Source organism: Dasypus novemcinctus, chromosome 6, assembly GCF_030445035.2.
Source record: "Dasypus novemcinctus isolate mDasNov1 chromosome 6, mDasNov1.1.hap2, whole genome shotgun sequence".
Taxonomy (NCBI): domain Eukaryota; kingdom Metazoa; phylum Chordata; class Mammalia; order Cingulata; family Dasypodidae; genus Dasypus; species Dasypus novemcinctus.
Genome location: NC_080678.1, coordinates 77,381,038 through 77,408,092, shown reverse-complemented (window position 1 = coordinate 77,408,092; position 27,055 = coordinate 77,381,038). Strand labels below are relative to the sequence as shown.

Below are 27,055 nucleotides of genomic sequence, written 5' to 3'. Positions count from 1 at the left end.
TAGGTGCTCAGTGAATATTTACTCATGTTTTTGGAGACCTTATGTTCTAGGAGGGGGAAAGAAGCACAAATATCTCAAGAAAGGAGCAATCTAGAAATGAAGTCATTTGCTTTGTTTCACAGGGATGTCTTGTTATTAACTTGAGTCAGGATAGCAAATGATAAAATATATATTATACAAGGGATGTATTGCCTTGGACTGTTGGGCCAATAATATGGGACACACTTTTATAGCAACTGTCACAGTTCCTCAGTAACAAATAGTAACAGTCATGTGTACTTCTTGAATGCTTACTTTGTGCCATCCCTTGTTTTAAGCACTTTTGATGCATTAACTCAATCTCCATAACAATACTATACGTTAGGTACTATTGAATATTCCTTTTCTTATGGGTGGGGTCATCCAGGCCCAGAGAGGTTAAGTACCTTCTCCAAGTTTACATAATAAGTAGGGGATCGAGGATTCAAATCCAGCCAGAGTAAATCTAGAGCCTAGTTTTCTAGCACACCCTAACATAGTGGTATCCTATTCAGATAAAACTTTAACATGTTAATAAATTTGAACATGTTAATAAACATAAACCAATCAAAATGATAATATTTTGTGGAGAGAGCAAAACTGACATAGATGAAGCAAAATCTGAGTAGCCTGTTTAAGAAATTGAATTTATCATCAAAAACTTTTCCACAGAAATAAATAGATTACTGTGGTAGAGAATAATGGTTTGGGGTGTAAGGATCAGGGATCTACTTTAGAATGATCAAGGAAAGGTTTCTTATGCTGTACCTTTTTTTTTTTTAGGAGGTACCAGGGATTGAACCCAGGACCTCTTACATGCTAGGCAGGCACTCAGCCACAGACTTACATCTGCCCCTGTCTATACTTCTAATCTGTCACACAGAAGATTTGAAAGGAATAGCCATAACAAAGAGTTGGGGGAAGGGAGACAGAATGTCTCAAGTGAAGAGATGAGCAGTTGAAAAACCTTGACGCAGGAAAATACTTGGTTTGACGTAGGAATTGTCAGAAGGCCAGTGTGACTGAGCATTTTGTGTGAAGGAGTCACAACAGATGGAGTTGGAGAAGCAGACAAGGGCCAGATCATGTAGGTCTCTGTAGGATATGGTAATGATTTTTTTCTTTTATTCTAAATGCAATGGGAAGCCATTGAAGATTTTCAGCAGAGGAATAAAATAGTCTGATTATGTTTTACAAAGATTATCCTGCTTTGTCAACAATAGTTTACAGGAAAAACAAATTGATAGAATACAAAATAAATAATAAGAGAAAATGAACAAACCCCAAAATTGGTTCTTTGAAAAAAGCAACAAAATAGATAAACCCTTAGCTAGGCTGATAAATAGAGCAAAAATTACCAATATTAGGAATGAAATAGAGGACATCATTGTGAATCCTACAGATATAAAGGGATAGTAAAGGATTTTAAAATAACTTTTTGTCAAGGAATTTGATGAAATGGAAAAATGCCTAGAAAAATGTGACTTAGCAAAACTGACATAGGTGAAGCAAAATCTGAGTAACTGTTTAAGAAATTGAATTTATCATCAAAAACCTTTCCACAGACCTGCTGGTAAATTCTCTTAAACATTTAGAGAGTAATCTCACATAAACTTTCATAAATTAGAGGAGAGAGAACACATCCCAGCTCATTTCATGATACCAATATAACCTGGTTACATTGTTTTAAAAAGAGAAAATTATAGGCTAGCATACTCAACATAAATGTAAAATATTTATAATATTTTGTTAGATATTTATAATATTTTTGTTACACAAAATATTAGGAAGTAAAATCCAGCAAAACATGTTTATTACATCATGACCAAGTTGGATTTATTTTAAGAACGCAAAGTTATTTAAATTCTAAAACGAATAGTCCAACTCCTTGTAGTAACAAAATGAAGGACAAAAAACATATGAACTAAAAAAACAGAGAAAACCCTGACCCCAAACTTCATGATCCTTTGAATAGATGCGAAAAAGTCACTAATCAAAATGTAACACTGGGGTGGTGGACTTGGCCCAGTGGTTAGGGTGTCCGTCTACCACATGGGAGGTTTGTGGTTCAAACCCCGGGCCTCCTCGACCCATGTGGAGCTGGCCCATGCGCAGTGCTGATGCACGCAAGGAGTGCTGTGCCATGCAGGGGTGTCCCCTGTGTAGGAGTGTCCCCCGCATAGGGGAGCCCCATGCGCAAGGAGTGCACCCCGTAAGGAGAGCTGCCCAGCACGAAAGAAAGTGCAGTCTGCCTAGGAATGGTGCTGCACACATGGAGAGCTGACACAGCAAGGTGACAGAAACACGGATTCCAGTGCCGCTGACAACAACCGAAGCAGACAAAGAAGATGCAGCAAATAGACACAGAGAAGCAGGGTGGGCGGGAGAAGGGGAGAGAAATAAATAAATGAATAAATCTTAAAAAAAAAAAAAAGTAACACTGATTCATTGTAATCAAATTAAACCGGAAGGGACCTTTCTCAATCTGACAGAGGACATTTTGCACTTTACATTTTCTAAAAACGGCTGCAAGGATATATACGGCTGCAAGGATATATGTCATCCCACATGTTTTTTTACTCATCCATCAAGAGGTGGGGACTGTGTTCTCTTCCTGTGTCTCTGGCTAGGTGGGCCTGTGATTGCAGTGGAAGTGATGCTGTGTGACTTTTGAGGCTAGGTCATAAAAGTAGATAAAGCTTTCACCTACTGTGAAATGCTTGCTCTTCGAATCCAGCCACCATGCTGTGAGGAAACCTAGCAGCTCCCATAGAGGGAAATCAACAGCCAGCACCGATTTGCCAGCTATTTGAGCAAGCAATCTTTGAAGTGGATCCTTTAGCTCCTAGCTATACCCTGTAGAACAGAGACAAGCTTTCCCCCCTGAGCCCTACCTAAATTGCAGATTCATAAACTAAATAATAATTGTTGTTTTAAGCTACTAGATTTTGGAGTTTGTTTTTAAACATAGTATTAGATAGCCATAACAGGCATCCTTGAAAAACCTATAGCTAACAGCATATTTAATGGTGAGATATTGAATGCTTTCCTCCTAAGATCAGGAACAAGACAGGGATATCCAGTGTCACTACTCCTATTTAACCTTGTACCGGAGGCCCAGCCAGTGAATTTAGGCAAGAAAATGAAATAAAAAGTATCAAGATCAGAAAGAAAGATGTACAACTGCCAGTATTTGCAGATGACATTATTTTTTCATAGAGAATCTGAATAAATCTGTAAGCAACTATTAGAAACTATAAATGACAAATTATATATGACAATAAAACTTATGACAAATACCACACAGTGGGTTGGCTTAAATAACAAGTATATATTGGTTCATGGTTTCAGAGCCAGAAGTCCAAATCATGGTATTGGCAAAACCATGCTTTCTCCTGGGGTGGATCGCGTTCTGGTGCTGGCTGCTGGCAATAGTTGGGATCCTTTGGTTTGTATCTCACATGGCGATGCCCTCTCCTTTTTTCTGGGTTCTGGCTGACTTCTGATTTCTTCTTGTGGCCTCTTTATAATACCTCCAGTAATCCAGATTAAGATTCACACTCCTTCAGTTGGGTCATACTTTAACCAAAAATAACATCTTCCAGAGATCCTATTTATAATGGGTTCATACCATCAGGGATATGGATTAAGATTAAGAAAATGTGTTTGTTGGGCTGCATAATTCAATCTACCAGACTGGTGAAAACAATCAATTTAGTGGTTGCCTCTCCAGTAAGGATGGGCATGGTAACCATCTGGAAAGGGGCATTAGAGAACTTTCTGGGGTGATGATAAGTTTCTATATCTTAATAGGAGTTTGGGTTATACACACAAATATCAAAACTCAGTTTATGTAAAATTGACCTAAACAAATAGTGACTTCTAGTTAATGATACACATGCTAAAGTGTTTAGGATGAAATGCACTGATAGCTGCAACTTTCAAATGCATTTTTAAAAAAGCTGAATTGGTGGATAGATGGATATGTATTTGACATCATATCTAGCAAAATGTTCATTGTAGAATCCAGTTGATGGGTATACACGTATTCACTATATAATTGTTTTACCTTTTCTGTACATTTGAAAATTTGCATAATAAAACATTGGGAAAAGGCAATGGATTTCAGGAAGACAGGAATGGAAGCACAGCCAATTACAGCTGTCCAGGTGAGAGATCATGATCAGGGTGTTGGTAGTGGAGATGGAAAGGAGTGAAGAGATTCAAAACTTGTTTTTCTTTAAAGGAGGTACCAGGGAATGAACCTGGGACCTCGTACGTGGGAAGCAGGTACTCAACCACTGAGCTGCACCTGCTCCCCTCAAACATTTTTAAAGGTAGAATCTATCAGTCTGTCTATGGATTGGATGTGGTATAATAGAAATGGAAGAATCACAGATGACTTCTGGGTTTTTGGCCTTTAAATCTGAGTGGATGGTGGTCTGTTATTGAGAAGAATAATAGGTTTGTGGAGGAAATTGTAGTGTGCTAAAAGGAACAGAATCAGAATATGGATATTAGATGATACTAGGAATTATTAAATTTGTTTGGTTTGAAAATGTTACTTACATAGGGAAATGTTCCTATTTTTTAGAAATACATATTGAAATAAGGGTAAACTAGCAAAGTCTGTATTTACTTTTAAATACTTGGATATGATTGACAGGATACTTCATTCATAGTTTGGCTAACTTGGTGCATATTTTTGGCAATGTGTAAAAGATAAGTCTTTCAGTACATGATTTCTGGCAGCTTTATGAATGCTGTGGAAAAGACTTTCTGCTCACTCTGTCAAGAAGCTACTCTGAAAGAAGAGAATGGGGGCAGACAGCTTTGTGGACTAGCTAGACTGAGGATCTCAGAATATCTCAGAATATTCTCATTTTCTGAGTAAACAGAAATCTGGAAACTCTTGGAAACTCTATAGAACTTTGAAGACTTTAAACTGAAATGTGGATTTGTGATCCATCCCATCTTTGGGGAAACCAGTAGCATCAGCAAAGTAGATCTTTGCAAAAATCACTATTCATCTCAGATCAAAGGAAATGAATGCACCATGAATTCAATTTAGTGTTAATGAATTATAGTATCCATGACACTCTTTATCTAGCAAAATAAGTGGAGGAATTTCTGACTTCTTTTAGTACTATATGCTGGTGGTATATTTGTAAGAAAAGATGATCAACATTTGGTATAATCTAGATAAAAATTTGATGTCTGTTGGATACCAAAAATGACATACATAATACATTTCCATATCCACATTTTCCACTTATTTTCATACCATTCACACTGGATTTAATTTTAAGCAGAAAAAAATGTTTTTTGTTTTATTTGCACTATGGGAGTTTTTTTTCCTTCAAGAAGTTGCCCATAATTTTTATATGGACTTCATACATGGGAAACAGGAACTCAACCCCTGATCTATACCCGCTCCCTGACAGAATTCTTGATACGGATTATTTTTAAGTTTGGTGATAGAATACGCTTTTCTATGTATTTTAAATTTCCTGTAGTTTATTCTTTTTTTGCACTGCTGAAATGAGCAAGTATATTATTTTTAAAGGTGGTTTTAATATTCTGTGTATGTAAAATAAATTGATTTTGAGTCAGTACAAGTTTGTGGTACAATTAAAAACAAAGGAAAGTGGATGGGAGTTGATATTGAAGATAGCCTTGAAGGCAATTCTTTATAAAGAAGTTTTGCTCTGGAGCGTGGTTGAGAGAGGGATTGTGGTGAGTCCCACTAGGGTAACATCCTTTAAAGATGGGAGATACTAAGCCACATTACAAGCATGGAAATAATCCAATAGTGGGGAGAGATTGATGTACAAGAGTGTGAGGGAACAGCTGAAGAAGCAATGGCTCTGAGAATGCTAGAGGCTGTGGGATCCTAAGTACAAGTAGAAAATTGACATTTAACAGGAGGAACCCTTCATCTAATGTTTTTAATAAAGTGGAAGGAGGGATAAGATGGGTGCAGGTATTGGTAGTTTTGTAGGTTTAGTGGTGACACAGGGAGTTCCCATGTGACAGAATCTTTTTTTTTTCATTAAAAATGTATTGAAGTATATCACACAAAAACATACATAAGAAATACATGTAGAGTAATAGTTGTGAACTTACAAAACAAACATACATAGCATCATACAGGTCTCTGATAACTCACCTTGCCACTAATACCTTGCATTGTTGTTAAACATTTTAAACTAATGATTAAAGAGCATTGTCAAAATATTACTACTAACCAAAGTATTTTCCCCCAACCCACCCTATTATCTTTATATCATTTGTACATGAGCATGTGTAAACAATAAGTGTATAGTAAAAGTTGTGGACTTACAAAGTAAAAATGCATAACATCATACAGGGGTCCCATACATCAACCCTCCACCAACACCTTGCGTTGTCATGAGACATTTGTTACAGATTATGAAAAAATATTGTCAAAATCTTACTACTGGGAAGCAGATGTGGCTCAAGTGTTAGAGCTTCTGCCTACCATATGGGAGGACCCGGGTTTGATCCCTGGGGCCTCCTGATGAAAAAGAAGAGAGAAAGCATGCCTGCACGGTGAGCCAGTGCCTGCACAAGTGAGTCATGCAGCAAGATGACGACGCATCAAGAGATGAAGGGGAGAGTCAAGGTGAAGTGCAGCAGAAACCAGGGACTGTGGTGGTGCAATTGACAGGGAACCTCTCTCCCCATTAGAGGTCTCCAGGATTAAATCCTCTTGAATCCTAGAGGAGAGAAAATGAGAAGAGAAGACAACACAGACAGCAAAAACAGCGGGGTAGGAGGAGGGGAAGGGGAAAAATAAAATGAATCTGTAAAAAAATCTTACTACTAATTATAGTCCTTATCTTACATTTGGTGTATTTTTCCCTCAACCATCCTATTATATTTTAAATATATATTTTTTACAAGTTGTAAACTTATAAAACAATCATGCTCATGTGCAGAATTCCCAAACATCCATCTACACACTACACTGTGGTGGAACATTTGTTACAAATAAAATAATACCACCTGATTTTTACCACATCCATAGTGTACATTTGGCACGCATTCTCCATACTGCCCCATTATCAACACAGTACATCTTTGGCACAGATGCAAGCGTATTACATTATTACTGCTAACTACAGCCCATAGGTTACTCCAGTTGTGTTTTTCCCATGCTTCTCCACATTCCCACCACCCTGCAGTACTGATGTACATTTGCTCTAGCTCAAGCTCACAAAGGATACTCTTGCATCTGTACCATCAACCACAAATGCTCATCCACTTCTTTGTTTACTGTGCTATTCAGTTCCTAGATTATTCTCTAGCATTCTGTCAATCGGCATTTACATCCTTAGGCTATCATTCTCAGCCACATCTGCATTTATAAACTAGCTGTTACTATGTGTTACCATCCACTCTATATATTTCCACACTTTTACAGTAAAGCTAATTAAAACTTCTACATTCATTAAACACAGTAGTCCATCTCAGTCCTCCTCTATGTCCTTGAAGAATCCAGCACCTACTACCAGGGACTGAAGATATTTTCCTACAATTTCTTGTAGAAACTTTATGGTTCTTGCTTTTATATTTAGGGTTTTGATCTATTTTGAGTTAATTTTTTGATAAGGTGTGAGATAGGGGTCCTCTTTCCTTCTTTTGGCTATGGATATCAAGCTCTTTCAGCACCATTTGTTGAATGGGCTGATCAGCTCCAGCTGTGTGGGCTTGACAGGCTAGTGCAAAATCACTTGACCATACATGTGAAGATTTGTTTCTGAACCATAAATTTGGTTCCATTGGTCTATGTGTCTGTACTTATGCTAGTACTATGCTGTTTTTGCCACTATGGCTAGGTGATATAATTTAAAGTCAGGAGATGAGGGCTCGCTTTTCTTTTTTAAGATGTTTCTGGCTATTCAGGACAACTTATCCTTTCAAATAAATTTGATAATTGTGTTTTCAATTTTTTAAATAAGTGTTTATCTGTGATTATTCTAATCTTGCCTTCATTTTTAAAAGACAATCTTGCTGGATATAAGATTCTTGGCTGGAAGTTTTTCCCTTGTAGTATCTTAAATATATCATACCACTGTCTTCTTGCCTCCATGGTTTCTGGTGAGAAATCAGCACTTAATCTAATTTGGTATATGTTATGCATTGTTTTTCTCCTGCAGTTTTCACAATTCTTTTTGTCTTTGGCATTTGACTGACAGCATCTATTTTTTTATTGGTTTACCAGAAAAAGTGAAACAGGTTATATCTCAGTATGCAAGTTCTCCAGTGCCAAGGGACTCCCTAAGTTTGGGCATCTGCATACGGGTCTGTTCAAGAGTGGGTGTTGGGCACAGGTTGGAATGTTAAGAGAGGGCAGAAGCATTTAGTCCGGCCAGATTTGGAAAACTCCCCAGTTTCCAAAACCTAAGGCAAAGCAGCTGAGGGGCAGTCTGGGGATCCGCCACCCAGATAAGGGTTCGCTACAAAGGTAAAGCGTGTCACGTGTAAGTCCTGAGCGCTCCAACGGCCGTCCCACGAGCTTCTGAGCTACGCTGGCGCTTGGTGCGTCGGCGCATGCGCGCGGTGAAGACGCTTGGACTCGCGCGCTTTCCCCTCTTGCGCGCTGCTTTCTGACCCCCCGATTTCCTCCGTCGTTAGCTTGCAGTTGCCGTGCTCAGAATGGAACAGCTGGACGAACTGGAGCTGCTGATAGAGAAGAGTCTCGGGGAGGAGGCTGGCCCGCCGCAGGAGCTGTGAGCAGGGCGGGGGAAGGGTTTGGGAACAACGCGGGAGATTTAAAAGAGAGGACCGGGGGGGGGACCCAATCCCGCCTCAGATCCCGGCGAACTCCAACGAGCCGCGGGTGCTGTAGTCCTCTTCTCAAAGATTTTTTGGAGAGCCACACTCGGGCCTGAAGTCTTCTTAGCTGGCAATTCATTCTTTCCATTGATTTCAGCTATTTACCCAATTTGGGCTTTCTCGGCCACATTAAGTGTTTTCATAAGGAAATTGCAACTGCCAGATGCTTTCCTTTATGTTCAGTTGGAGGAACCTATCTCAGGGAGGACTCTGTACCCTCAGCTCGGTGTCAATGGGCGGGAAACTTCATCCACAATGTAGTGGAATTCTTTTAAATAGTAATAATGCTAATGCTAATTAGTGTTGACAGACATTTACGTTTCGGGTTTTGATCGTCCTTACCTTTTGAAAGCGCCTTAAGGCAGCACAGCCGGCCTTGGGTAATTCCTGGCCTGAGGCTAGGTCGGGTTTGCCAGTGAGGCAGTTACAAAAAAATAGAACTTGTAGTTGGGTGACAAAGCTAATTAACGGTAACATGAAAGCCTTTTGGTTTTATAATTGAGAGATTAAGGCTTTGGACTCTCAGGTGGTACTGTCACTGGTAAAGATTTATGAGGGACTTGATTGCTAATTTAAACTAGGAGGGACTGCTTTGGAGAGGAGAAATTAGAGTATTTTGTATAGTTTCAAAAGGGTAGGACCTATGTGTAATGGACTCACCCATTATAAAGAAGAAATTTCTGACAGTTAAAAAAGGAATAAATTTGTAGGAGAATTAAGCTGATCCCGAACTATATGGAAAGATTTCCTGCATTAGTTTGAACTGTATGATTTCCAAGTATGCTCCTAATGTAAAGATTAACGTAATTCTGTGGCTCACAGAATTTTGAATCACGCACACTACACTTTTTCAGAGCATACATCTCTTCCATTTACAAAGATGATAGTGTCAGTAAAGTGATTGAGCTCCCGCCTACCACGTGGAAGGTTTGGGTTGGGTTGTGGATGCTTCTTGGGGAAGACAGCGAGCTGGTGTGCTGGGCTGGTGCAGTGAGCTGATGCAACAAGAGACACAGAGGAAAACACATTGAGACACAACAAAGCAAGGGAGCGGAGGTGTTTCACGCCAGTAGGCACCTCCCTCCCGTATGGTAGGTACCAGGTTTGGTTCTGGTGCCTTTTAAAAAACAAAACAAAACACCAGCACACAGCAGACAGACACAGCAATTGCAAACAGAGAGGGGGTGGGGAGAAATAAATAAACCTTTAGAAAAAATAGTGTCCAAGACATCTTTTACTTGTTCTGTGGGAAGGTTTGTGTCTTGTAGGAATTTGTTGTTTAATATTTTTCAATTTGTCTTTCTTAACAGAGCTTATATTCAGAAAAGCCCTTGTCATAAGCATGTTCTAAATGGCACTTCTTTGTAGAAGTTTTTATGATTGGGATTCTTTTGCTAAGCCTTCTCTTTCTTGAGTTGCCTGTTTTACTTAAAGATCCTTGTGATAAGCTTTCCATAAGTAACAAATCTAAATAACTAGAAGATTCGTTTGTAGATTAAAGGGATTGTGTGGTTTCTTATTTCATGTGCTAAAGTAAAATAGTTTTGTGTGTGTACACTTTAGATTTCAGAAAAAGTTGGAATCTTCCTTTCCTAACACAGTTCTGACCCGTGGAATGGATAACCGGTACCTGGTTTTAGCCGTCAATATTGTACAGAATGAAGAGGGAAACCATGAAAAACACCTAATCATCACTGCTTCCAAGTTGCTAGAATATAAAGAACTGTGCATCCTCAGGAATGACTGGTAATTTTTCTGTGTCTTTGAGCACTGGTTTGGCAAAGTCTTAAGGGTAACATCTTTTTTTTTTTGTCACTAAAGCACTATTTAATCACCAGCATGGGATCACAGATACAGCTCTGAGTTTCCCTGATACTAGGGCAAGGAAGAAAACATGATCATTCACAAGGATATTTCCTGAGCACTCTTGATAGCAGATTCTGTTTTTAAAAATTTTGCAATGATTTATTCTGTATAACTCAAATCTATAAAGACGATTAAAGCTAATGTTCCCTAATATTTAAGGGTACCATCTTAAAATCCATCATTAAATTAAACATATTATCGTTAAAAAGGGGAATAAGTTTGAACCTGGATGGATTCTGCATGAAAATTGTGCCTATTACCCCAGCATGTCAAGCCTCTTATTCCAAAACCATTTGATTGTAACAGTCATTTGAAAATCAGGTACACAAGGCCTTAATGCAATAGGCCTACTCCCTATACCCAGCACATTCTGTTTTAATGTTGCAGTTTAAAATTTATGTTATTTCTTACTTAGGGCAAAATTAATTACAGCCTAAGAGAATTCTTAGACTACATTTCTCTACTCAAGTAGTATGGCATGTGATGGGTACAAGGGAGATGCAGAGAGGGTAGGGGTTGTCTGACTTTGACTTTTGTCTAGGTTGCAAGTTGAATGTCTTGATCTAGATGAATATGATTTTATTCTGGTTACATTGGTTTGGCTTCATGCCTCAAGACATATAGAAGCTGTAGATATGATCTAAGTTTTAAGAATGAGAGAATTATTATAACAATCAAATTTATAATTGGGAGTGCTATGTGACTCCATAAAGGTTTGACAGCTTTCCTAATAGACATTGCCAATACTAAGCAGTTTTCCAGTTTGAGGTTTAAGGAAAACCAGTGGGTATTCTCAGATGTATTTTAAAGGTAGAAAGGGTTAGAATGACTTGGAATTGATTCAGAAAATTGCATCCTGGTGTTTAATTTTTTTAGAAAGATCCAGAAATTTAGAAATACTTATTTCTCATTCAGATAAAATATTCATTTATTTTTGAAGTCTCCTTAATATGTTAAAATATAGGAAACTTAACTATATATTTATTCTTTTTTTTTTAAGATTCATTTTCTATTGATTTCTCTCCCCTTCCCCGCCCCCGTGGTAGTTGTCTGCTCTCTGTGTCCATTCGCTGTGTGTTCTTCTGTGTCTGCTTATATTCTAGTCAGCAGCACCGGGAATCTGTGTGTCTCTTTGTTGCGTCATTTTGCTGTATCAGCTCTATCTGTGTGCGGCACCATTCCTGGGCAGGCTGCACTTTTTTTGCGCTGGGCGGCTCTCCGTACGGGGCGCACTCCTTGCGCGTGGGGCTCCCCTACACAGGGGACACCCCTGCGTGGCATGGCACTCCTTGCACACATCAGCGCTGCGTGTGGGCCAGCTCATCACACGGATCAGGAGGCTCTGGATTTGAACCCTAAACCTCCCATGTGGTAGGCGGACTCTCTGTCCGTTGAGCCAAATCCGCTTCCCTATATTTATTCTTTCGCTCTGCTTTTTTTTGCAGGTGCTCTGTTCCAGTAGAGCCAGGGGACATCATTCATTTAGAAGGAGATTGCACATCTGATACTTGGATAATTGATAAAGATTTTGGATATTTGATTCTGTATCCAGATATGCTGATTTCTGGCACAAGCGTAGCTAGTAGTATTCGATGTATGAGAAGAGCTGTTCTGAGTGAAACTTTTAAGGTAAGTAATATTGACAATTAAAGTTTACATAGGGTCTTAGAGTTTACGTAGCACCTTTATATTTCTTATTTTATTTTAATCCTAGATGATATTAATCAGCCCCATTTTATGAGGAGAAAACCCAGATTCAGAGAGGTTAGATAACTTGCCCAAAGTGGTAGTGCTGAGATTCAAGGCCAGGTGTCTACTGAATCTGTTTCCACTTATTTAAAAAATCAATTATAACCATAGGAAAATTAATTTAATGAAAAATTTTCCCCCTACATTTAGGCAATTCCAAACTAACATTCTGATCTTCCCAGACATTATTTCAAAAATAAATGATGACTGAAGACTTTTTAAAAAGTTAAGTAGAATATCTTTGTCATACCTCCCCCCAAACTTAGCAGTTATTCCTTAAATTAATCTTATGCCCAGTTTACCTCTAAAGTCTTTACTCAAAAATACCTAACTGAATCAGTATCTAAACAAGATCCTTGGGAAACGGACTTGGCTCAGTGGTTAGGGCGTCCGTCTACCACATGGGAGGTCCGCGGTTCAAACCCCGGGCCTCCTTGACCCGTGTGGAGCTGGCCCATGCGCAGTGCTGATGCACGCAAGGAGTGCCGTGCCACGCAGGGGTGTCCCCTGCGTAGGGGAGCCCCACGTGCAAGGAGTGCGCCCCGAAAGGAGAGCTGCCCAGCGCGAAAGAAAGTGCAGCCTGCCCAGGAATGGCGCCACCCACACTTCCCGTGCCGCTGATTACAACAGAAGCGGACAAAGAAACAAGACACAGCAAATAGACGCAGAGAACAGACAACCGGGGGAGGGGGGGAATTAAATAAAAATAAATAAATCTTTAAAAAAATAATAAAGAATAAACAAGATCCTTGTGTTACATTTAGTTGATAAAGTCTCAAGTTTTTTTAGTCTGTGTTAGTTCTGCCTTCTACCCACTGTCTTTGTTTCAATGACATTTATGTTTTGAACAACATGGGTTATTTAAAAGGTTTTGTCTCCAGGTTTTTAAACTTTAAAAAAAATTACATAATTTATGTGTATATAGAATACTAAAAATACAGATGAAAACAAGGAAAAAAGGAAAAATTATACCTAAGTAGATTTTCTAATAGTCTTACTTGTCACTTATTTATAGTTTATTTTATGTTAGCTTTTTTGCTTGAATTATGGGGGAAAAATCAACTTTTCTTTTAACCACATATTATAAAGCACACCTGAATTGTTTCTTTTTTAGAACCTTTTTTTTTTCCCAAAGATTTATTTATTTTATTTCTTTCTCCCCCTCCCCCCCACTCTAGTTGTTTGCTCTCTGTGTTTATTTGTTGCGTGTTCTTTGTCCGCTTCTGTTGTTGTCAGTGGCATGGGAATCTGTGTTTCTTTTTGTTGCGTCATCTTGTTGTGTCAGCTCTCCGTGTGTGTGGAGCCATTCTTCGGCAGGCTGCACTTTCTTTGGCGCTGGGCAGCTCTCCTTACGGGGTGCACTCCTTGCATGTGGGGCTCCCCTATGCAGGGACACCCCTGCGTGGCATGGCACTCCTTGTGTGCATCAGCACTGCGCATGGGCCAGCTCCACATGGGTCAAGGAGGCCCAGGGTTTGAACCACGGACCTCCCTTGTGGTAGATGGATGCCCTAACCACTGGGCCAAGTCCGCTTCCCTAGAACCTTTTTATTTTGAAATAATTTTAGACTTACATACAACTTGAAAAACTAATATAGAGAGTTCCTCTGTAAATTAATTTCAAAAATTCCTGATGTCTTTGTGGACTTTATCAAGTTTTTGGATAGCTTCAAGGGAAAGGTCTAGATTAGTGAAAGATTTAATTAAAAAATAAAGTATTATTATTATTTTTGTCTTTATAAGTATTTCTTTTTGAGTAGAGGGGACTTTCTTGGCAAAAATATCTGCTATAAGTTTACATTCATTTTTAATGTTTTTAAAGATTTATTTATTTCTCCCCACCCCCTCATTGTTTGCACTAGCTGTCTGTCTGTCTTCCTTTCAGGAGGCACCTCTCTCTTCCTTTCAGGAGGCACTGGAAACTGAACCTGGGAATTCTCATGTGGGAGGGAGGTGCCTAATTGCTTAAGCCACCTCCACCCCATGCTTTGTTGCATCTCTCATGATGTTTTCCTACCCTTGTCTCTTGTTGTGTCATCTTGTTGCGTCAACTTGCCATGCCAGCCCATCATGTCAGCCTGTTGAGTCAGTTTGCTGTCTTGCTTGTCTTCTCTAGGAGGCAGTTGAACCTGGGACCTCTCTTGTGGTAGGCAGGAGCTCAATCGCTTGAGCCACATCTGCTTCCCTAAAAAAATTTTTTTTAAGATTTATTTATTTATTTCTCTCCCCTTCCCTCTCCCCCCACCCAGTTTTCTGCTCTCTGTGTCCATTCACTGTGTGTTCTTCTGTGTCTGTATTCTTGTCAGCAGTACCCAGATTCTGTGTCTCATTTTGTTGCGTCATCTTGCTGTGTCAGCTCTCTTTGTGCGCGGTGCCATTCCTGGGCAGGCTGCACTTTTTTCACGCTGGGTGGCTCTCTTTCTGGGGCTCATTCCTTGTGCGTGGGGCTCCGCTACATGGGGGACACCCCTGCTTGGCATGGCACTCCTTGCATACATCAGCACTGTGCGTGGTCCAGCTCATCAAATGGGTCAGGAGGCCCTGGGTTTGAACATTGGACTGTGGTAGGTGGATGCCCTATCTGTTGGGCCAAATGCACTTCCCTAAATTTTGTTTTTTAATATTACTTTTTACTTATGTGAGTTTGTGAGCTCTGTCTTTTTTTTTTTTTAAAGATTTATTTATTTGTTTAATTCCCCCCCTCCCCTGGTTGTCTGTTCTCTGTGTCTATTTGCTGCGTCTTGTTTCTTTGTCCGCTTCTGTTGTCATCAGCGGAACCGGAAGTGTGGGCGGTGCCATTCCTGGGCAGGCTGCACTCTTTCGTGCTGGGCGGCTCTCCTTACAGGGTGCACTCCTTGCGCATGGGGCCCCCTATGTGGGGGACACCCCTGCGTGGCAGGGCACTCCTTGTGCTCATCAGCACTGCGTGTGGGCCAGCTCCACACGGGTCAAGGAGGCCCGGGGTTTGAACCGCGGATCTCCCATGTGGTAGACGGACGCCCTAACCACTGGGCCAAGTCCGTTTCCCTGTGAGCTCTGTCTTGATTGACTTTGCTATTTGGCTAGATTATAAAGTAAATTTTGAGAAGAAGAATACTTTTAAAATATTGAATATTTAAGAATATGTTGAAGTTTTCCACATTAATATTTTTTCAAAATGTAAATATATAGTCTGACTTTAGAAATAGCTCATAAAAGAATTCAGTAGTTCAAAATAGAATAAAATTGGAAGTCTCCTGAAATCTTGAAATTGGCACTGTATGGTATTTTGGCATTTGTCTTACCAGTGCACTTTGGCTATGGTGGTTAAGTAGGTTAGGTAATAAATATGGCATCAAATCTGTTAATATGTTTATGAGATAAAATGTATGCCTTTTTTTGTAGAGCTCTGATCCAGTCACACGCCAAATGCTGATTGGTACAGTTCTCCATGAAATATTTCAAAAAGCAATAAGTGATAGCTTTGCTCCAGAAAAGCTACAAGAACTTGCTTTTCAAACTGTTCAAGAAATAAGGCATCTGAAGGAAATGTAAGTAGTATGGGAAGACATACAGATGTGATTTTATCATACAATGTTTTACCTGTTGTCTATTAGATTACTCAATATGAATTAGCTTAATATTAGAATGCAGGTTCCAAGGCTGTACCCTGTTGCAATCCTGTGAAGAGTGTCTGAATTGCACTTCAGTTAGAAATACCTAAGTGTTTCATACATGTGCACGACAGATTCCTTAGCTGCTTTTAAAGAGTGTAAAACTTTGTGCATTAGTTCTAGAATCTGACATACTGAAAAGAGCTTGGGTTTGGGGTTTAGATGAACCTAGTTTGAAATCCCAGCTCTACCAATTGACCGAAATGACTGAACTTATTTTTTAGAGATTCTGAAAAAGGTGATAATACCTATTTTGCAGCCGTTTTATGATGACTGGAGATAATGTAAGTCCACAAGTGGCTAATCCTAGGCGTTGAGTAAATGACTGTCTGCAGAGGGATTAGCACATTTTATTCTTTCTCTGTTTCTTCCTTAACTCCTTTTGCAGACCATCATTTTTCATAGAAATATTTTTATTAGCAGTAATTTTGATTTCTGGACTCTTTGACAAGACCAACTTTTCCCAGAATGCAGTTCTATGGTACCATTGCCTATACAGGAAAAATGTGTTCCAAAATTCTATACAACTAATTTATCAAAGGCATACTATCTATTGTCTTAAAAACTTTTTTGAATCCTGCCATATGCCAGGCACTGTAAGTGCTTTTAGACATCTTTTTAAATTTGATAGTAACCCATTGTAAAATGAAGAAACTAAAGTACAGGGAAGTTGTCACTTGCTCATGGCTACACAATATGACCTTCAGAATTTGAATAGATTTAACAAAGTTTTTGCTCTATTGGTTGAATTCTACTTATTTCCTTATTTTCTACTTTGTATTTCAAAATTTATTTTTGTTACACTCTGGTCTGGTTGTGTATGGTAATATTGCATCTTTTGGTATTAATTATTGCTGTGAAACAAATTATGGGAAAACTTAGTGGCTTAAATGACAGACATCTATTATCTCACAGCTTCTGTAGTTCAGGAATTTGGAAGTGACTAAGCTGTGTTGTTCTGGCTGAAGATCTCCCATGTGGGGCTGTAGTCATCTGAAGGCTTGACTGGGCAAGAAGCTCAGCTTCAAGATGGCTGACTCACATGGCTGTTGTCCTTGGGCCTCAGTTCCTTGCCATGTGGGCCTCTTCATAAGGTGACCTGATGTGTCCTCGGGACATGGTGGCTGCTTGCCCCAGCCTGCGTGGTCCAAGAAAGAGCGTGAGCAGGAAGCCACAGTGCCTTGTATCACCTAGTCTCTGAATTCATACACTGTAACTCACGCTTTTTTAAATTCATTGGAAGGAGGTCACTATGTCTATCACTTGAGTAGGGGACTTCAGTATCATCCTTTGAAGGGAAAGTCAAAGATTTTGTGGACATCTTTTAAACCACTGCAGGAATTCAGGTCAGGCAGTTTCAGTTGAGAAACCAGCTTGAAACAAGGATAAGTGAAAGCAAGGTTTCTGAGCATCTGCAATTTACATACTGAAGTATCTCTTCGGCCCTATTTTTTTTTTCCCTAATTTCTAAACTGTTTTATCTGGTTTCCAAGATGCAGCAGGGAATAAGGGGGATGCTATGAGCAGTCATATTGGTAATCATATAAGATGAGAGCTGGTAACTTCATTGCAGGATAAGAAACAGGAAAATGTAAAAAAAAAAAATGCTGAAAGTCATAATTGTGGGGGGAAATGCAGTTATTTGTCATGATCTCCTAAGTCATTAGGGAAAACTTGAAAGTGTTTTAAATATTAATTCTCATCATAATTCTTCCCCGTCCACTGTATGCTGATCTTGATCAAGAGAATTAAAAATATTTTTCCAAATCCTAAAATAACAGGTCCCAAATTATTTCCGCCTTCTCCCTTCTCTCTTATTTTTTTAAAAGATTTATTTACTTATTTTTTTAAAGATTTATTTATTTATCTGTTTTTTTATTTTTCTCCCCTTCCCCCCGCCCCCAGTTGTCTGCTCTCTGTGTCCATTTGCTGTGTGTTCTTCTGTGACCCCTTCTATCCTTATCAGCGGCACCGGGAATCTGTTTCTTTTTGTTGCGTCATCTTGTTGTGTCAGCTCTCCGTGTGTGCAGCGCCATTGCTGGGCAGGCTGAACTTTCTTTCGCGCTGGGCGTCTTTCCTTATGGGGCACACTCCTTGCGCGTGAGGCCCCCCCATGTGGGAGGCATCCCTGCATGGCACGGCACTCCTTGCCCGTATCAGCACTGCGCATAGGCCAGCCCCACACGGGTCAGGGAGGCTCAGGGTTTGAACCATGGACCTCCCATGTGGTAGGCGGACGCCCTATCCATTGGGCCAAGTCCACTTCCTCTATTTACTTATTTTTTAATTTCTCACCCCTTCCCACTCCCGGTTGTCTGCTCTCTTGTGTCTATTCGCTATGTGTTCTTCTGTGTCCACTTGCATTCTCATTAGGTGGCATTGGAATCTGTGTCTCTTTTTGTTGGGTCATCTTGCTGCGTCAGCTCTCTGTGTGTGTGGCGCTACTTCTGGGCGGGCTGCGCTTTTTGTGCAGGGTGGCTCTCCTTGCATGGAGCACTCCTTGTGCATGGGGCTCCCCTACATGGGGGACACTCCTATGTGGCATGACACTCCTTGTGTGTAGTAGCACTGCGCATGGGCCAACTCACCACATGGGCCAGGAGGCCCTGGGTTTGAACCCTGGACCTCCTATATGGTAAAGGGACGCTCTGTCGGTTGAGCCACATCTGCTTCCCTCCCTTCTCCTTTAAGAAAGATCTGTTCATGCTCTGCCTTCACAATATATGGATAAAAGGTTAGGCTTAAAGAACGTATCTTAAGTAACTTAATACTCTTAGGAAGGACCAGGCTTTTACATGCATTTGTCTCAGACTTAGGCAAAATATAAAAGGGAGAATTTAAATGCAGAAGACATTAAATAACCAATTTGAACTGGTTTGGAAACTTTAAAATAGTTGTGATCTGTAAAAAGTAAAACACTGGGAAGAATCTGCCCCTGCAGATCATGGCAAGCAAGATTCTTGGACTAGTACAGAAAGTAATTTAGGAAAAAGATTTAAAATCTTTGTGATTATTCCAAAGCAGTTCTTAACTGGGCTCCCTCTTTCTCTTTTTTAAAGATTTATTCCCCCCACACACACACCCCACCATTTGCTCTCACTGTCTGCTCTCTGTGTCCATTTGTTGTGTGCTCTTCTCTTTAGGAGGCACTAGGAACTGAACCTGGGACCTCTCATGTGATAGGCGGGAGCTTAGATGCTTAAGCCACATCTGATTCCATCTCTTTTTTGAAAAAGCAATTTTAGTGAAATATATTCTCTTACCATACAATCTATCCAGCATATACAATCAGTGGCTTTTAGTATAATCACATCCTTCACCACAAAACATTTTAGGACAATTTCATTATTCCAAAAAGAAAAACTCCACACCCCTTAGTAGTCACCTCTCAATCCCTCTATCCTTCCCCAGCCCTATATAACCACTAATCTAATTCCGTCTTTATAAATTTATTTATATTTACGTTTATATAAATGGAATCATATCATATATAGTACTTTTTGTCTGGTTTCTCTCACTTAGCATAATGTTTTTAAAAATTTTACATGGGTTTTTTTTTTTGCCTGATATTAACATTTTGTAACATTAATATACATTTGTTTAGTTTCAAAGAAAAGCACTCATATGCAAAATTACCCATATAAGTATTTAACATGAGGTTTCACTATGCTATACAGTCCCATGTTAACATTTTTTGGCTTTCCTTCTAGTAGTATATATGACCTTAGACTTTCCCTTTCAACCACTGTCATACCTGCTGTTAGTTACAAACACTGGGATGTGCTTTCACCTTTTCTATTCATTTCCAAAGATTAACATACATCCTTTTCACCAATTTTGTACAAGTTAACCCTTAGCTTTCCGTTTTCTAAACTCATTCTATTTTCTGGTGATGCATATTCTAGTTATTAACTCCATGAGATTATACAATATATAATATTTAGTTCATTATTTGTCCTTTTGTGTCTGGCTTGCCTCATTCAACATAATGTTCTCTATGTTTATCCATTTTGTCATACGCTCCGTGACTTCATTTCTTATGGGCTTTCTGATTTTTAATTAATAAGAGCAGATTTATACATCATACATCATTTTGTGGATGTACCATAATTTAAGTAGCTCCTGACTTTTAAATCTTTGGCTTTTATAAAGAGTACTTTAATAATTATCTTGGTACAGCCTTCATTTTATTCTGGTTCAAGCTTATATCTGGGCTAAATATATGCAAGTGGACTTTCTAGGTCAGAACGGCATATGCATTGAAACATTTTTTATTTTTATTTATTTATTTATTTTTAAAAGATTTATTTATTTATTTAATTCCCCCCCCTCCCCTGGTTGTCTGTTCTTGGTGTCTATTTGCTGCGTCTTGTTTCTTTGTCCGCTTCTGTTGTCGTCAGCGGCACGGGAAGTGTGGGCGGCGCCATTCCTGGGCAGGCTGCTCTTTCTTTCGCGCTGGGCGGCTTTCCTCACGGGCGCACTCCTTGCGCGTGGGGCTCCCGCACGCGGGGACACCCTTGCGTGGCACGGCACTCCTTGCATGCATCAGCACTGCACATGGCCAGTTCCACACGGGTCAAGGAGGCCCGGGGTTTGAACCGCGGACCTCCCATATGGTAGACGGACGCCCTAACCACTGGGCCAAAGTCCGTTTCCCTGAAACATTTTTTAAAAACTTTTTATTTGGGAGTAAGTAATTTCAAATTTAGAGAAAAGTTGCAAGAGGTAGTACAAAGAACATCCATATACCACTTATCCAGTTTTACCTATTAATATTTTTTCCCATCTGTTTGCTTTATCATTTGCGCTCTCTTGTTCTCTCTTCTTTCTCTCTCTCCATAATATATATATATATATATATATGCATTTTTTTTTCTTCCCTAAGCCTTTTGAGGGTAAGTTTTATGCATCATAGGCTTTCACCTCTAAGTACTTGAGTGTGTATTTTCTAAGAATAAGAATTTTCTCATATATAACCACAGTACAGTTACCAACATCAGGAAATTTAGCATTGATATAATACTTTTATCCTAATCTGCTGTCCCACATTCCAGTTTTGCCTATTGTTCACTAATATACTTTATAGCATTTTTTTGCCCCATTTACAAGATCCAGTCTAGGTGCATTTAAAATTTTGATAATTTTGATATGCTAGACTGAAAATTGTTCTTTATAGACACAGTCCCAGTTTATACTTCTGCCAGCAATATAAACGTCCTTGTTTCCCCACATCCTCACCTGCATCATCTTTTGTTAACTGGAAATTGCCTTATTTCAAACGTCCCTTAGCAAGGATGGTCTTTGCATTGGGCGGTATGAATATGTGTTTCTCTAATTTGGGGGCGCACTCTAGTATCAGCTCCTGCTCCCTGGCTTGAGGAATTTCAGCTTCTCTTTCTCTCTGAGTTTGCCTTTGTGCTTAGGACAGAGCTAGGATTGCTAATTTCGTCTTCTCTGCTGAACAGTTTTTCTGAGGAGGGCTGACAAGACTGGTCTATTAGTACTGGTAAGCTGGAATTCACAGAGACCTAGGAAAGTAGGAGCTTATTACATTTGGTATTAGGAAGATGCAAAGTTTCTATATAGTAAAATCACAATATTCTGTGGTCACAGTGTTTGATGAATGTGCTGTTATGGCTACCTTGAGAGTGTGAGAACATTATGAATTGTGTCTTTTGAAAGAAGATCACAGTTTGTCAGAGGCTATACCAATAGGCAGATGAACTGCAAGGAGAGAATAACAGCTGTGAATTGTTCAACAGAGTATAGAAGGGAGTGCAGGACTTAAGAACTTAGGTGCCAGAGCAGGAACTGTGTGGCTTTTGAAAATAGCCATACATCTGTGCTTGGGCACCCTCAGCTGTAACATGGGGTGACAATAATAGTAACTGTCTCACAGAATTATGGTGTTAATTTTTATAAAACAGCTAGAATAGTGCCTGGCCTAAAGTCAGTACTATACTGTTTGCTGTTACTTATGAAGTTCTTACTATAAGCCAAGTAGTTTATATACATTGTTGTATTTATTCCTCAGCTAACTCTCTGAAGTAGTTATCTCCAGTGTGGAACAAGTTGATATACAGTGTATTGTATTCGTGAGAATACGGGCTCAAGCACAGTAGAGGCTCCCAGAAAATGATTGCTTGCACAGCACAAAGGGTCCGAAAGAGCAGGGGAAAAGATCCACCTTAGCCAGTCTCCCAGGGAGGCCAACTGCTCAGGTCAGGGTGGATGGATAGCAGCTGCACATGCTTGTCTTTGAGGACCACCTGCGCCGACCGAGTGCTGAGCTTGTATAGGCTCTGGGGGGAGGGGGCACTGCCTTTGTGCCCTGGGAAGCAGCTGGGACTGGTTAAGATTTAACCTTTGCCCTGGCTACCTGTAGTGTATTATGAAATAGAAGCACACCGAATACCTGCATGCAAGCAAGCACAGTGGAAATATAAACACTTGCCTCCAGACAATCAAGAGGGGAAAGGAAGGGAATAGGTAAGGGCTGGGAGAGAGCTGCTGAGTGTGTTCTTGACTGCCCCAACATCTACCGTACAGATGAGGAAACAGGTTCAGTCAGCAGTGAATTGCCCAGGGTCCCATATCTTGTAAGTACAGTTAGGATTCAAACCTAGGAGTGATCTGATATACAAGCAGAGGTGCTCCCAACACTCTAGAGTACTAATTAAGATTGTGAATTTTAAACATAAGGGAGGAGCTGGCAGGTAACAGTCTGGGAGGTTGTCTATAACAGCAGTTTTCAAGTTGTTGGTTTCAGGACCTCTTTGTACTAAAAAATTGAGTACCCTAAAGAACTTTTGTTTATGTGGGTTATATCTATAGATAATTACTGAATTAGAAATCAAAATTGGCGTAATTTTAAAATGTCTGTTAATTCATTAAAAATAGCAATAATCCATTACATGCTAATTTAAATAACATTTTAATGAAAAAAATCATTTTTGAAAAGATTAGTGAGATGAGTGGTGTTATTTTATATTTTTGTAATTTTTTGAATGCCCGACATGATACAAGACAGCTAAATTCTCGTATCTGCTTCCACATTTAATATATTGCCCTATCATGTGTCATGTAGCTTCAGAAAACTCCACTCTACATTCATGAGAGAATAATGAAAAGGGAAAATAATGTCTTAGTATTATGAAACAGTTTTGACCTTGTCGAGTACCCTGAAAAACTGAGAATAGATTCTTTTTTTTAAAGATTTTTTAAATTTATCTCCTCTTAGCCGCCTCTCCCTGTTGTCTGCTCTCTGTGTCTATTCACTGTGTTCTTCTGTGTCCGCCTGCATTCATGTCAGCAGCACTGGGAATCTGTCTCTTCTTGTTGCTTCATCTTGCTGCGTCAAATCTCCGTGTGTGCAGTGGTGCTCCTGGGTAGGGTGCGCTTTTTTTGCACGGGGTGGCTCTCCTTGAGGGGCGCACTCCTTGTGCGTGGAGCTCCCCTATGTGAGGGACACCCCTGCATGGCACGGCACTCCTTGCGCGCATCAGCACTGTGTTCAGGCCAGCTCACCGCACGGGCCAGGAGGCCCTGGGTTTGAACCCTGGACCTCCTATATTGTAGGCAAGTGCTCTATCAGTTGAGTCAAATCCTCTTCCCTGAGAATGGGTTCTTTTAATCTTTTCTGACATCTGATGTAAGAAGTTAATGTTCCTATATATTGTCCTTCTTGGTTTCAGGAGCAACATCTCCAAGCATTTGTTCTTTATCCCAAAGATGTTACTGGGAAAATAATTTAAAAAAAGAAAAAAAACAGAGATATTACTGGTACCCCTTCATATAGATATGAGGATAGTAGGAACTGGAGGAAATACTCTGAAATTTGATGTCATCACTGTAATTTGGGTGCTTTCATCCTTATCTGCTTTTCTCATATTTGTGCTTTTATATTTAATTTGTCAGGTACCGATTAAATCTGAATCAAGACGAAATAAAGCAAGAAGTTGAGGAGTATCTTCCTTCATTTTCTAAATGGGCTGGAGATTTCATGCAGAAGTGTGCTTCAACTGACTTCCCTCAGATGCAGCTTTCTCTGTAAGAAACCCATTATGTTTATATAGTGACCGTTTTTTTTAGACCAGGATTCTATTCTGTATTTTAAATCAAAGGTGGTTTTTTCTTAAGGTTGAGCTATTCCAACTGGTGTTTTTGTTTGCTTATTTTATAAATTATGGTTCTGTGTATCTTTCCTGGACAAAAAAAAAAATCTAATGCAGCGGTTCTTAACCTTTTTTGTTCCACGGACCCCTTTGCCAATCAGGTGAAAACTACGGACACTACACTGTATTGTTTAATAAATATATCATATCCTCACCAACATATCCCCTCAAGAATAATGTTGTTTTTTTTTTTTTCATTTAAATTCACACTCACTGACCCCTTGTTAAGAACCCCTGATCTAATGAATAAAAAATTCTATTTTCATTATAATAAAATCTGTATGTACGTATGTATTTTTATCAGATAATCAATTTGCAAATATTTAGAGGTCCTAGTTTGTTGTTATTTGGATTTGTGCTATATGTTTAACATTTTTTTTTTTTTATCTGGTTGCATTACTGCATTTCTGTCTGGTCTTTCTGGTGTGTTGCTTCCCCTGCAGGAACCTGCACCTCTCCATGCCGCACAGGTCTGGGATGCCTTTTTTCTTTTTCTTTTTTACCAGGAGGTCCTGGGGATCGAACCCTAGTCCTCTGTATGGTAAATGGGAGCTCAATTACTTGAGCCGTAGCTGCTTTCCCTATATGTTTAAATATTGTGTTTAGCCATATAATGCTGTTTGGTATTGATTTATTTTTCAAAACTTTTTTTTAAAATAGTATCAACATAAATTTATAGGTGACACTTGTTGTATTGACATAAATTTATAGGGGATACCTTCTTTTTTGGTTATTTGCCATTCAGCAACCATATGTTGGTTTCCTGATACATGCCAAGCAATGTTCTAGGCACTGGAATTATAGTAGTGGGTTAATAAAAATCTATGGACTTCATGGAGCTTTCATACAACTAAACAGGTAAACTGCGTGCTAGATTGTGATGAATTCCATGTAGAACAATAAGGAGGATAAGAAAGGAAAGGAAAGTAGATAGGTAAATGGTGGTGGTGGTGGTATATATTATTTCCTTAGACTAGTTATAGGAGGCCTTTCTAATAAGGTGACATTTGAGCAGATGCCTAAGGGAAATGAAGGGGCAAGCCATGCGACTATCTCGATGAAGAGCCTTCAAGGCAGGGAAGACACAAAGGGAAAAGCCCTGTAGCTGGAGCACACCTATGGTGTTGCTGCACTGTCAGGCTAGTGCGGCTGGAGCAGAGGTGGGAGACAGCAGGAGAAATAACTCTGGTGGGGCCCTATAAAAACTGTGTCAAGACTTGGGCTCCTGTTCTGAGTAGAAAGCCATTGGAGGGTTAGCACTGAAGCCACTTGTCTTGCCACCACCAAAATGGGTTCTCAATCCAGATATAAGGATGATATCTGGTGTAGTCATTTCCATTTTGACTAGTTTTTCCCAACTATCTCGCGTAGCTACTGTTGTCTTCTCAAGATAAAGGACACTGACGACCATTTATTTCTGTTGAAGTATTCAGTTGATCATGAATTTCCTGGTCCAGATATTTACAGTGTCATTCATGAGGTGACTGATCCTCAAGCAGCCAGGGAGGAAAAGGCACAGAGGATTTTGATATGATTTACTTTTCACTGATTTTTATCTATTGCTTTTCTATTCTCTATTTCATTCATTTATGCGTAATATTCTTTATTTCTTCCTTATCCTTGCTTTAGGTTTTGTTTGCTCTTTTTCCAGTCTTTTAAGGTGGAAGATTAGGCGATTGACTCGAGATTTTTCTACTTCCTTAAAGTGTAGGCATTTACAGCTTTAAATTTCCCTCCAAGCACTGCTTTAGCTACCTCTCATTAGTTGTAGTATGTTGTGTCTTGATTTTCATTCATTTCAAAGTATTTTCTGATTTCCCTTTTGATTTCTTTGACCTGAAGGTTTATTATATTAAGGGTATGGTTTTTTGTTTTTGTGTGTGTGTGTTTTTTTTTGAGGTAATGGGAGCTGGGGATCGCACCCGGGACCTCTTATATGAGGAGCCGGTGCTCAACCACTGAGCCACATTGACTTCTCTGAGTTGGTTTTTTCATTTGTTTTGCTTGTTGTTTGTTTTTGTTTTTTTAAGGAGGCACGGGGAACCAAACCCAGGACCTTCCTTTTGGGAAGTGGGAGCTCAACCACTTGAGCCACATCCACTCCCAGTTGTATGTTGTTTTATTTCTACATATTTTTGAGTTTTCCAGATTATTCCTTTTATTGATTTTATTTTCATTCCATTGTAGTCAGAGAAATAATTCTTTTTTTTTTAAAGATTTATTTATTCCCCTCGCCCCACTCCTTTCCCCCTGTTGCCTGCTCTTTGTGTCCATTTGCTGCATGTTCTTCTGTGTCTGCTTGTGTTCTCATTAGGCGGCTCCGGGAACAGATCCTGGGACCTTCCAGAGTGGGAGAGGGGCAATTACTCTCATGCACCACCTCAGCTCCCTGTTCTGCTACCTCTTATTTTCTCTCCTCTGTGTTTCTTGTTGTGTCATCTTGCTGCGCCAGCTCTCCGCGTTGGCCAGCATTCTTGTATGGGGCAGCTTTCCCACGTGGGGCAGCATTCCCAGGCAGGGCGGCACTCCTGCATGGGGTCGCCTTCCTGCGTGGGTCAGCTTGCCACGTGGGCCAGCTTGCCCTCACCAGGAGGCCCTGGGCATTGAACTCTGGACCTCCTATGTGGTAGATGGGAGCCCAATTGCTTGAGCCACATCTGCTCCCCCCTTTCATTTCTGATTTTGTTATTTGTATCCTCTCTTTTTCTTTGTCAGTCTAGCTAAAATTTCTGT

At 39.8% G+C, this 27,055-nt stretch overlaps 1 protein-coding gene across 1 annotated transcript in view; it reads left to right on the top strand.

Annotated features, from left to right (window-relative positions):
* Positions 1 to 8,615: 8,615 nt before the first annotated feature.
* The window catches only part of DNA2 (DNA replication helicase/nuclease 2), a 70,526-nt gene continuing 52,086 nt past the window's right edge, over positions 8,616 to 27,055 (top strand). Inside the window, exons 1-5 of the mRNA XM_004470522.4 lie at positions 8,616 to 8,774; positions 10,444 to 10,626; positions 12,192 to 12,375; positions 15,880 to 16,025; positions 24,066 to 24,197. Coding sequence (XP_004470579.2) covers positions 8,701 to 8,774; positions 10,444 to 10,626; positions 12,192 to 12,375; positions 15,880 to 16,025; positions 24,066 to 24,197 — 719 coding nt within the window. The 5' untranslated portion in view covers positions 8,616 to 8,700. The remainder of the gene's footprint in view (positions 8,775 to 10,443; positions 10,627 to 12,191; positions 12,376 to 15,879; positions 16,026 to 24,065; positions 24,198 to 27,055) is intronic.